Source organism: Schistocerca serialis, chromosome 3 (genome assembly GCF_023864345.2).
Source record: "Schistocerca serialis cubense isolate TAMUIC-IGC-003099 chromosome 3, iqSchSeri2.2, whole genome shotgun sequence".
NCBI lineage: Eukaryota > Metazoa > Arthropoda > Insecta > Orthoptera > Acrididae > Schistocerca > Schistocerca serialis.
In genome coordinates, this window is record NC_064640.1 from 706,362,161 (window position 1) to 706,375,220 (window position 13,060).

A 13,060-nucleotide genomic window follows, 5' to 3' on the forward strand; every position below is an offset into this window, starting at 1 on the left:
CCAGAGGAGAACCTCTCAATGGACGACACTTCCCACACAACCTGTCAGGCAGAGTCCGCACCCATAGCTACCACTGATGCATGGATGCCACCAGCTGTCATCATGCAACCATGTGCACCTCAGCTCACGCAACTAGCCGCACGCTACTTCCTGAGTTGGAAGGCGTGCCAGTCCCTGGCACGAATTCACCTGGCAGATTAGTGTCGAGGTCCTGTGCGCCAATTTTAAGGCCATTTTCCATCTACCTTGGTAAATGCAGGCTGGTTTCCCCTATTCTGTCTCAGTTCAGTTACACTGTGTCAGCAGTTGCTGCACAAACACAATTTCCACATACGCGTATGCTGTTAATTATTCTACCACCACCCAAACATTTGGGGTTACACTTGTCTGGTATGAGATGTTCCTGGGGGGGGGGGGGAGGGGGGGAGGGAGATGGGATGGGCAGAGGGGTCAACAGGGGGGCAAACTGCACAATAACCCTGGGTTTGGTGTGGGGCAGCAGTGGGATGGGTGGACTGCTGTGGCCTGTTGTGGGGTTGTGAACCACTGAGGGCTATGGTGGGATCTAGCCTCTCTGTCGTTTCTAAGTCCTCAGTTTAATACGTACATACATACACGTGCACCTCAGCCTACTCCCACCCTGCCCAGGCAGCCACCAGTACACCCTCCACACAGTACCACCGGCCACCCCTACCACAGCAGCGAGCAGATTACGTCACATAAACTGGCTACCGAGACCATTTCAAACGCCCATCCTACAACATAATGACATCACATCTCATGATGTAGCCAGCACTAGTCCCATTTGCTGCCTCCTGCTCAGGCACTATCTCCAGCGAGCAGCCTCACCAGTTGCAATGTCATCTCCGGGTGAGATGTTTGTTTGTCACAGCTCCTGAACCTGCTGTCATGTCTCTGTGCCTCCAACATGTCCCGCGTTGAGGCCGGATCGACTCCTGTGCCAATCTCCATTGTGTGTTTCTCCATGGCGTGTCCCTTTTAAGCACTAAACACTGCCTCCCAAATTATCGGGCTTGTCTATCACAGTTCTAGGACCTGCGTTAGAGTCCCAATGACACCACATGTGTGCAAGTATAGACTTTCCGTAGTCTCCATGCCCCTGCAGCCATGCGTATCGGGGCCACATCAAGTGCAACATCATGTTTCTGAGTCGGCTGTGCCAAGAACTCAATGCATTATGAACAGTGGATCTGTGTGAATGTATGTGTAGCGTGCAGAGAGGTTGGTTGCAGCCCATCGAATGGCCTCCTTGTAACCAACACACCGCCATCACTGGCACTGAGGCAGAACCAGCTTTCATTGGAAAACACAACAGACCTCCACCCTGCCGTCCAAAGAGTTCTTGCTTGACACCACTGATGTCGCAAATGGCGGTTGTCTGGGGTCATTCTATGTCACCTCAAAGGCATTCTTGATTAACATCAGCTCATCACATCAAATCTCAAAGATAACTAACGCTCACAACCGTTAGAGCGTGTATTTAAAGCATATCTGATTTGCATCCTCACAGTGGCGCTACTAGTGCGACACTTATGTGACTGGTGCGAAATCTGAATAGACATCATCTTTCAGATGTAGAAACTCGCCTACCAACTTTAGTTTATGCCATACAACTCCTTCTTGGTGTTTCATTTTTTCCCATTAGTGTAGCATTTTTTATTGTTACTGACCTCAAGTAGGCCACTCCAAATAACTTTTTCATCAAAAATGAAATTGCTAGTTGACCTGGGTTATTGGCCCACTAGGTTTCTATTTCATGGAAATAATACGTTTTCAACTGCCACATGAATTCCACACAAGAAGTGTAGACTGGTGTGATATACAGATGATGTGCACACAGTTTTCTCTTGCTTTGTGTATCACATGAATGTGATATGATGCCCCCCAAGTATTAGCACAACAGGTTCATGGCCATGTGGCTTGATAAAGTTCAAAAAATTGTCAGATCACTTAGTAACTTAAAAATTTGAGTCTGAATCTAGCTACTTGGGTGGCGAGATAAAGTTACCCTAATGTGATATTCCATGTCATAATATGCGATACTGTCACATATTAGGATACCCATGGTATCACATACTAGGAATAAGCCGTCTTACACTAGAAACCTAGCCTCACAGTTACACTGTTCGGTTTGAAGGAAAATTCATTATAGCGAATGAAAGAGTACTTTGTCAAGAATATAATCATATGAAAATTGTTGCAACAGCTACTCAACTTCAGATGTTAAAGCCCTACAAGTACATATACTTAAAAAAACTTGAAATTCTACATTTTTAATATCAATTATTCTCGACAGTATTCAGGTCTGTAACAATCTTATTGTCACTACTATATTCCTAAGTCGCTGTGAGAACGAAGGTCTGATACTTCCCATCAGAGAAGAGCAATTACTTTAGTTAGAATCTAGCTTCCTCATATTAGCAAACACTCCCACAGTACGCGTTTTTTCTCTGTATTCAAAACTATTAATTTTCCTCAAATTAAATTCTAATTTCAGTAAGGCAAAGAGTAGCACATTCCGTCATTTGGTATCTGTAGTTTTATACCGGCAGATCATCGAAGTTATTTAGTTCGATTTTCCTTACGAATTACGGAGGAACGAACCATGCTTTACGTTGGAAAACAATATTCTATTCTTTTCCTGTCTGTTGGAAGGTCATGCAATTTTGTACCTGCTTATCTCTTTCTGAGCGTTATCAATGTCCAATGGGATTTTAATAAATATTGTCTAGCAGAATCTAAACGTCTTATTCAGACCCATTACGTTGAATATGTACTCACTCACTCCTTGGCGCTACAGCCCGTGTCCATGTACGATCCTGGTCCCTCTGTCTTGACGAACGTCTGCTCGTTTCCTTGGTCTTCTTACTCCCCTCTTTCTCAAGTCTTTTTCCACATCATCCAGCCATTGTTTCCGTGGTTTCCCTTTGCACCTTCTGCCACCTGGATTTCCTCTGAAGATCTTTTTGATAGATCTGTCCTCTGTCATTTACTGTACATGATCCAACCATCTTCATCTGTTGTACTTGATTTCTGAAACTAGGTCAGCGTAGTCATATAGTTCTTCCAATTCCTGGTTTTCCGTATTCTCCACTGCCCTGCCTCTCACCACTCCAAAAATCTTTCTTAACCCTTAACTTGCGAGGGGACTTTTCTGTAATGTATATCATGAGGTGGGATCTCCGGGACCTCTATGTTCAACCTGAGATTTAAGGCAAAAATCATTTGAATTTTTTAATTTACGCTATATAACATTTATTTTTACAATTATTTAAGTGTTTTTTAAATGCTTCTAGTTTATTTATTGCACTAAACAAAGCCTACAGCATTTTACTATTTATCACACAAAAGCACATAATTTTGTGTTGTTCTTTTAAATAGTACACATAAATAGACTGTTAGAGTACCTTATCTTTTGCCAAAGTCATTGTCAATGTTTCTGAGACACACATTACCACAGGGGCCGCTCCTGCAAAGGTTTGTAGGTGTGCGCTATCTCCACGAATACATTCGTTAAACTGCGTTTGCATTTTGAGCTTTCTATAAATGTGAAAATGTAGCACGCCATTTATCTCTTTTGAAATTCCCTGGCTGTAAGTGCCGACAGTGCGGAGGAGGAGAATAGTGTTTTAACGTCCTGTCAGCAGTGACGTCATTAGAGACGGAGCACAAGCTTGGGTTAGGGAAGGATGAAGAAGGAAATTGACGGTGTCCTTTCAAAGGAACAATCCCGGCATTCGCCTGAAGTGATTTAGAGAAATCACAGAAAACCTAAATCGGGATGGACAGACACAGGTTTGAATGTCATCCTCCCAAATGTGAGTCCAGTGTGCTAACCACTGCGCTACCTCACTTGCTCGAAAGTGGCGGAGCGGGACGAAAATGTGTCGAAGGCGACTTGTGTTGCACCCGGCTTGCAAACACATACATTTGCTTTGGCGTATAAACGCCACACCCGAGCCACCTGACAGTGGACGAGGAAGCCAGGAGTAAGCCCAGCAGCATCTGACCCTGACATGCTCAAACACACCAGACAACACGTCCTCACCACACCACAAGCATGACTGGACATGCGGATGCGAGCTGCAAAATCACTTTTGCTTCATACTTTCATTGTTATGGTCACCACTTGAATCGACTGATGACTAAAGCCCCTGAAGTTAAAAGAAGTGCAAATGCTTTTCATCAAATGTAAGGGACTTCGCAGCTCCTTTTCAGCATTTCCACAAAGAACAGTAATCTTCAATGAAACGATACTAAAACAGCTGCCATATTTAGTGCCTGTTCATTGAAATTTTCAGTCAAGGAGTGTCAATACTGTTTTCGAATTAGGGAGGATATTATCAAGCACTAGTACATGAATAAAATTACCAATACGGAAAAACTATCTAATGAAAAGCCAGTCCTACAAGCCTGCGGCTTAGTAACGACTTTGAAAGATAAAAGGTTCATTTGGTGATTTTCGGTTGTTCATAAAATTCCAATCTGTATGGATATTTTGCATAAACAGCGACAGAAAAGAGATACTGGCCCAAGCTGATAGCTTTTGAGCATTAAACTACAAACATTAGGGAAGGTGTGACTGAAAATTCAACAGATCTGCACGAGTATCATGAATGAGGTAGAACGTTTTAAGTTGCGAAGCGAAAGAAAGATTCAAGTTCACTGGACACGTATTTCCTGCCTCTCTTTTTTTTTACAAGGGTAATTCATCACTTACTCTTCCAGCTTTCAGCGTTGGTGTTGAATACTATAGTTTTTTGGAAGCAAAGAAACTTCGAACAGAACTCTCAGTTATTTATGGGAGAGGGGAGTACAAACATATGAATGGAGCTTTGAGTTTGCTGGATTACATAACCTGTAATAATCTTTGTGATACACTAAGCTAATCTGTGAAATTCTTAAAAGCAGTAATTACTCTTTTCTGCTCAAGCTACATGACTGGATAATCTTAAACAGGGCCCAGTAAGATTTATTTCCCGCAGCAATCTTTGCTTTTATTTCTTCAGTTATGCTGTTATCATCAGTTACCAGTGCTCCAAAGTACTGTAATTTCTCACATCTCTCATAGTTTGCCCCATTCAACTTCATGTATTTCTCTGTAACCGCAGCATTTCTCCTGGAAGTGAAGGGATGGTGTGTTTTTGTGTCGTTTACTCGAAGCCCCAACTACTTTGTCCCATTTTATAGTCTGAGAAATTCTTCTTCCAGCTCTTCCAATCTTCTAGAGAGATACATACATCATCGGCATATGATAGGTTTTGGTTCACATGATTAAATAGAGTGCCACCTGTGTTATTGATCTCCACTCTTCTCATCACTCTCTGCAACACTATTGTAATGTCATTACACAGAAATGCCAACTTGCTGTCCACAGTTGCTGCTGTCCACACTGTACTCCCTCCCCAGCACTTAATGCCACAGTGCCAGCCACTGTCTGACTACTGCTAGGGAGCAGCGTGTCGAATCTTCGTGTCAACAGTCTTCCCTCACCACTGCAAAAGATGCCACTCATCAGAGTGGTGTCAGCAGGGGATCTTTGAATCGATCACCATGCTGTTTGGTGACAGCAGAGGGAGCAGCAACGCCTACAGCCACCATCTGTGAATGAAGAACATGGCTTAAGGGTGCAGCTTCGTCAGCACATGGTTGGGTGAGTGCAGTCCTAGTCGTCTTGTTTTTGTTTGACTGTGGGGTCAGGCAAGTCAGTGGTTGCCTGGCGTTGAGTTGCACTTGTAAGTTCAGTATCTGATAGGTGAACTCAGATGGTATTTTGAGTACGCGTAAATGTAAGTATTAGTTTTCACCTGGTTGATATGGGCAATGTGGGTGTCATGAGAAAGAGGTGTGGCTTATTAAAAGTATATAAACTATGAACCATGAGTCGTGATTCAGGAGGTGATGCTAAGTTTAGTCGTTGTTGCGGTGTACAGCAATACGTGTGAGCAGCCACTCAGGCAAGAATAATTAAGTTATAGCAAGGAGTAACATGATAGTGTTATAGTTAGATGTTCTCATGATTTGATTTTGTATTGTGCCGAGCAAGGAGCATGGCTCGGTCTTCAACAATTTAAAGTAGTAGAAAGTGTCGATAGTTGCATGATTAGGTGTTTCTTTTCGTTAATGTTTGTCTAATTGGTTACAGGGAATCACGTCGTGATCAGTACGACAGGTAGCAGGTTTGTCAGTATCGCAAGAAGCTACCAGAGAGGAAGTGTTTAAAATTTTAAGAGGCGAAGTAGATATGTTGCAAGCAGTAAGGGTGGAACTGGATAAGAGATTAGAAGCACTTGATGCTGAGGCGTAGGAAATGACTTATCACAAAAACCCTGGAGTAAAGGGGAAAGTTGTAGAAAGAGCATGAGGACTGGAAAATCGAAATCGGGTCTTGGGATTTGAGGAATATGTTGATTATGCAAAGAATGGAAAGAAAGGAAAAAGAGGAAGCAGAGAGAAGGAAGAACGAGGAAGCTTGTGGATAGTTTACATGTTCCTGCAGAACATGTAACTATCATTAATGTAGTTGAACTTATCAGTCCTATAAAAAGCTGGGAAGAATATAACAGAAGGGTGAAGGATCTTTCCAGTGGAAAGATTAAATTAGTTGCAGATGGTGTCATAATACAAGTTCCTAGGAATTTACATAAGGCATGGAATTATGACATCGAAGAAGTTAAGGAGAGTGATGTAGATGCACCAGCTCCAATATCCACTGGAATTGTCGAGTCTGAGGTAGATTTAGTGGCAGAAAGAATGATTGTGGACTGTACTGAAGTGATTGAGCATGGGGAGGGCAACATGGGTGATTTAAGTGCGGTGATATCTGCCCCACTGAGTGATTATGGGTGTTGTGTCAGGGCCAGAGAGCCTGGGCCAGATGCACAGAGAAGTGCATGTGCCGGTAACTGTTGTGTCATGAGTGGAACTGTTAATGATGCTGCAATTTTACATATTACAGGAAATCCACAGGAAGTTGTTGATACCCATGCTGCAGATGTTGTGGCTGAAGCGGTACAGTCATATACATTTTCTCAGAAGCAAGGTGAATGGAGGAAAAGTAAAAGGAGATGAGTTCATTGAGCATATGATCAAGTAGACACAGCTGAATCTGTTGAAGAGTGTACACCAGAAGTTCAAGATGTAGCGCGAACGCAAGTACTGTGTCACAGACTTGCAGGACAAGCAGCTGACGTGCACAGCAAGCTGTTTACAGCACAGCCAAGGTATGGGCTACTTGACGAGTATGAAGTAGGTGAAGGGTGCAATGTGAGCCTGAAAGTAAACGTTCTGACTGAATATCATGCCAAAGTTAACCTATAGCGACAGAAAGCTGTTGACAGTGTAAAGCTGTCACGAGGTATTTTATAGGAATAAAGCTGTTAAACTGTGAACAAATACATAAGAAGCAATTCGCATTTTATGGTGCCACCAGGCACCAAGATGTTTTTCGGGTGAGCAGGAGTGCCAGAAAGCCAAGCATTTCGAGGAGGATTCGGTTTTTAATGGGCTCTACAATAGGAGGACTAAGTGGGAGTACCTGTCGAAGTGTTGTGAATGACAATGGTGTATGTGGTTTTCACGTGACAATAGTCTGTTGAGTATGTTGTCATGAGAAGCATAAGGAAAACTCCTGTTACAAGGACAAAGCTGCGAAAGTTGTTCCACAACAAAGGGTTAAAAAACCGCTGGGTAGACAGACAAGATGCCAAGTGTAAGAGTTTAATGAAGCCAGACAATGTTCTGTTGAAGTATATATGTTAAGAATACTTTATTGGGAAAGGAAGAGTGTCATTTTTAATTTGTATAATTAGAAGCCTTTGTGCTTAAGCATGGCAAGAAGCCTAACAGTGAAATGTGTTTTGTAATATTTGAGGTAATGAGCAGTGCAAGGGATCCTTGAGAGATGATGAGAGATTAGATAGCACGAGTAAGAGACGAGAAATAAGTTTATGGAGTTTTAAAAGATTAATACACTACTTGTATAGTAGCCAATCTAGCACCACATACTTGTTTTACACATTAAGTGCAAAGGTAACCTCAGCAGAGAATCAGCCCAAAGCAAGAGCTGAGGAACTGGGTCTTTTCCATGGTGGGAGGCAGTGTGGTGTCACTACCAAGTCTTTTAGAAAAAGTAATAAGTATTTTAGCAAAAGTAATAAGAAGTTATGAGAAAGCCATTGTGAAATATTGCATTAGCAGCCATAGGCTGGTAGCCACAATATGGTGACATGTGGTTCAGTATGACATACACATAAGGGATTGCAAGATGAGACTAACCACACTCAGCAGAAAAGTGCACCCCACAGGTGTAATGACCATAGTGTTAAGGTCAATGTCATGACATCACGGCAAGTCTCTTGCTATGGGTAATGTGACCAGGTGCCAGATTTTAGTGGAAAAATGCACCTCAAAGCGACATAAATATGACAGAATTTTGAGGTAGAAGCACTTCTCGGCACCAAAGTCCACCAGCACCACCCTGAAGCCAGGGCAACACCAAACAGCAAGATGATTGCGCTTTACCACCAGCAGCATTGGGTTCAAGACCAGGCTGTACCTTCTGCCACAGCACTAAGTTCGTCACAGGATTTGGTGCCACAGCACTGCCAACCTGCCATATGCACCTGTTGCCACTTAAACTTAGTTCCCTGTAATACCAACTGCCATCTGACTCCTGTTCACTGTCAGATGGCAGCTCACTGGCTGTCCGTGACCCCCCAATAATTGCATGGAAGTCCTGGCAACCTTTGTTGAGCGCTGGTCAAACGAAGTACCCCTGGTGCCTTCTTTGATGTTGAATCAGGCGAAAAGTACCAAGCTGCTTTCTGTTTAACAATCTTGGAACACATGGGCACTTAAAAATATGCTTCAAATATTCTGTATATGCGCCAACACTGTGAACAACACTGGTACCAGGGATTATGCATCAGCTTTGATGTAACTGACAGCAGGTTTTCCTGTAATGCGGACCTTGTGAACTATATCCCTCCCAGAGAATTTAAACCAGTTTTGATGTTACTGACAAATAATGCTGCATATCCTGTCTTCCCACCTGTGTTCTGTATGTGGGTAGTCCTGAAGGATGTAAACAATTCCCCTCCCAGCGAATTTGCGCCAGCCTTAATGTAGCTGACACCTGATTTCCTGGGAAAGAAGGGCTGGTGAACGTTGACAAAGGCGCTCCCTGTCTTTCCAGCTGCGTTCTGCATGTGGAGAATGTAACAATATCTGATGTGTCTGAACCTGCCACCTGGGGTTTCCCCCCACCTGGAAATTGTTGAGAGACTAGTTCGCTATATTGCAACCAGAGGGAGCTCAAAATTGTGATGTTATAGGTTCCCCACCCCTCTCTCCATCCCATCCCCCTCGCCTCTGGAAAATCCCCCAGCCCTCCACACCCCTATCCTCCCCTCCCATCCTCGCTACCCCAAATGCAAATCTGGCTTTTCTGCTGTTGGTTCCCACAAAATTATTGGGAGGGCTTTGAGTCTATTTAAACCCTATCCCCTCCACAGTCATCCTCATCCTGCTCCAATCTGTGGTTTTGTCCTCATCATTGTTAGTGATCTCATCTAGCACAATGAAGTGAGCAGCAAGCAGCAGTGCCAGTGGCACTGCCAAATGCCAAATGCAGTACTTGGAGGAATTGCCATGCAAGTACATATTTTCATACAATGTGTCCTGAATGTGTGTGTGTGTGTGTGTGTGTGTGTGTGTGTGTGTGTGTGTGTTTACAAGTTCCTCAGTAGCTATTTCATTTTTAGATTGGCAGGAGGCAACTCTTCCCACACTGCAATGATAGTTTGCTGCAGTATCCCTTCATACCATGTAAGTATGTGTGTGTACTAGTTACACAGCATTTATTACTTTCTACATTTGAGCGAGGCAACTGTTCCTACACTTCATTGGTAATTTGCTGCCCTATCCCTTCATATGATGTATGTATATGAGTGTAAAAGTTCCACAGCGTCTATTCTCTTGTTAGATTGGTGGAAAGCAACTGTCCTTACACTTCAGTAATAGTTTGCTGTCCTATCCTTTCATACCATGTAAATATGTGTTTGTGTAAGTTCCACAGCATCAATTCACTTGTAGGTTAGTAGGAAGCGACTCTTTCTACACTTCAGTGATAGTCTGCTGTCCTACCCTTTCATTCCATGTATGTATATGTGCGTGATCCGATTTCGTTTTATATTTTCGTAGTTTTTGATCAGATTTTGTAGTATATTTTCGTAGTTCTTGATCGCATTTCGCAGTACATTTTCGTAGTTGGTCTTCAGGTTTCGTAATATATTTTCGTAGTTTGTGTTTAGATTTCGTAGTATATTTTCGTAGTTTGTGTTTGTGATCAGATTTCGTTGTATATTTTCGTAGTTTGTGTTTAGATTTTATAGCATGAGGCAACTCTTCTTCTTGTTGTTGTAGCATACACACCCCAGATGCTGGCTGAGCTCAACCAGCAGCTGGTGGCCAAGAGAGAGAGAGAGCAGCAGCAACAGGCCATCCGGGGCAGCCTCCTGCAATAAATGATTTTCCGTCACCGCTGGGTCATGTAAGTATATATTCTTGTTTCAGAACGTTTTTATGTTTACACTACAGCTCATTACTTTCAATACGCCCTGGTATTTCAGATTTAGAACACAAATCAAACGTTATTTCTCACAAAATATAATTATATTAACTTCCACATAAATAATACATCACAATCATTATATTTTACTTTCGTCAAAGTATCCTCCTTTGGATTTAATGACTGCCTCACAAACTCGAGACATGCGGTCAATCAGTTTTTGTAGGTGAAACTTCCTGGCAGATTAAAACTGTGTGCCGGACCGAGACTCGAACTTGGGACCTTTACCTTTCGCAGGCAAGTGCTCTACCAACTGAGCTACCCAAGCACAACTCACGCCCCATCCTCACAGCTTTACTTCTGCCAGTATCTCGTCTCCTACCTTCCAAACTTTACAGAAGCTCTCCTGCGAACCTTGCAGAACTAGCACTCCTGAATGAAAGGATATTGCGGAGACATGGCTTAGCCACAGCCTGGGGGATGTTTCCAGAATGAGATTTTCTCTCTGCAGCGGTGTGTGCGCTGATATGAAACTTCCTGGCAGATTAAAACTGTGTGCCGGACCACAAGGTTCGCAGGAGAGCTTCTGTAATGTTTGGAAGGTAGGAGACGAGATACTGGCAGAAGTAAAGCTGTGAGGACGGGGCGTGAGTCGTGCTTGGGTAGCTCACTTGACAGAGCACTTGCCCGCGAAAGGCAAAGGTCCCGAGTTCGAGTCTCGGTCCGGCACACAGTTTTAATCTGCCAGGAAGTTTCATATCAGCGCACACTCCGCTGCAGAGTGAAATTCTCATTCTGGAGATTTGTAGGTATTGTGAATCTACATGGTTCCACACATCCTTAACAATATACCAGACACGTTCCTTGCTAGATATATTAACTTTCCTGATCAGTCTGTCCACTTCATCCCAGGCCATTTCAATGGGATTACAATCAGGGCTTTGGGATGGTCATACCTTGTCATTCAGTACTTTCTGTTTTTCCTTTGATACAATGTAGTTCCTGCAGTATGCTGACCAATGTTTTGGGTCATTATCCTGTTGTAAGGTGAACCCTTACCCTATTAAGCGCAAACCACTTCGTATTGCATGATATTGAAGTATGTGGTGGTACTGATTCTGATCGATATGTCCTATTTTCACAATATCGCCAACACTATCTCTGGCAAAACATCCCCAAACCATAATAGAACCTCCACCGCTTTAAGTGTAGGTGGAACACACTGCTGGGCTACCTTTTCCCCTACAAATCGGGAAACAAATATTCTCCTTCTGGTTCCAAAAATATCGAACTTCGATTCATCGATGAATAACACCTTTTTCTAATCTTCTGATGTCCAGTTACTATGTTTTCTAGCCCATTGAAGTCTCTTCTGTTTATTTATGGGCCTTAGAAGGGTTTTTCTTGCTGTGACACATCCATTCAAGGCGGCTTCAGTCAGCCTCCTTTTTACTGCTACAATAGATATTGTTGTCCTGTTCATTTCTAACAATTCTGCACGAATTTGGGGTGCTGTTTTGAATCTATTTCTCTTACTGGTAATTCTGATATATTTATCATCACTTTTAGTTGTTTTACTAGGTCGTCCTGGTCGTGGCATGTCCTTATTGCTACGGTTACCTGTTGTCTTCTGGAGATGAAGAGTGTATTGCAATCTCTCTATAGGCACACTACATTGTTTCACAATTTGGCGAATAGATAAACCTGCTTGGCAAAGTGCTACAATTGCAGCTCGTTTTTCTATGGATATCTCCACTCGTGGAGCCATATTAGCGATGTCCACACTTCAATGTCATGAAGGAACTGACGTGCAGGAACCACATGTTATGTATTGTAGCAATGCTTGCCGTTCGCTGCGGACATCACATCACTACAGGAAACAACACAGGTGCACCAAATGCCATGCCCATCGGCAAATAGGTAAAAAAAGTATCAGATAGGTACATAAAGGTTATGTACACAACATTATTTGTTGGGTACTATTGTATCTCGATGAGCACGAACAATAATCATGATGTGTATAACTGTTGTACCATTACTTTGCTTCCTCAACCATGACCATGGTATTGGACTTTATCTACAGAGAACTAGATATCATTTATTTTGTGTATTGAAATTAATGAGCGATAGTGTGCCTCCTCAGTATAGTTTCTCCCCCCTAAATCAGTCTGTTGCTTCTGTATAGATAGGAGATTGTGAGAAGCTTGATAAATGGATCCGTACCAGTTCTGACACTGTGATGCTGGAATGGTTGGAAGAGGTGGAGCGAGAGTTGCAGTCACATGATACCGAATCATGTGAGTGGGCGGAGGTGGCTGCCATTGCAGAGCTTGGGGATGTGATATCATCATGGAGGCAGGGAGATTTCTGTAATTTATATACCCATCTTTATTATGTCTGTAGTACCTATAACCAGTGTTCTTTCTTTCTTTGCAGTGGCAGCCGAGTTTATAACAAGTGTACTGATTT

The 13,060-nt window shown here is 42.9% G+C and overlaps 1 protein-coding gene across 1 annotated transcript in view; it reads right to left on the reverse strand.

Annotated features, from left to right (window-relative positions):
• Positions 1-10,350: 10,350 nt before the first annotated feature.
• Positions 10,351-13,060, reverse strand: part of LOC126469564 (uncharacterized) — a 61,210-nt gene continuing 58,500 nt past the window's right edge. Inside the window, exon 4 of the mRNA XM_050096684.1 lies at positions 10,351-10,538. Coding sequence (XP_049952641.1) covers positions 10,410-10,538 — 129 coding nt within the window. The 3' untranslated portion in view covers positions 10,351-10,409. The remainder of the gene's footprint in view (positions 10,539-13,060) is intronic.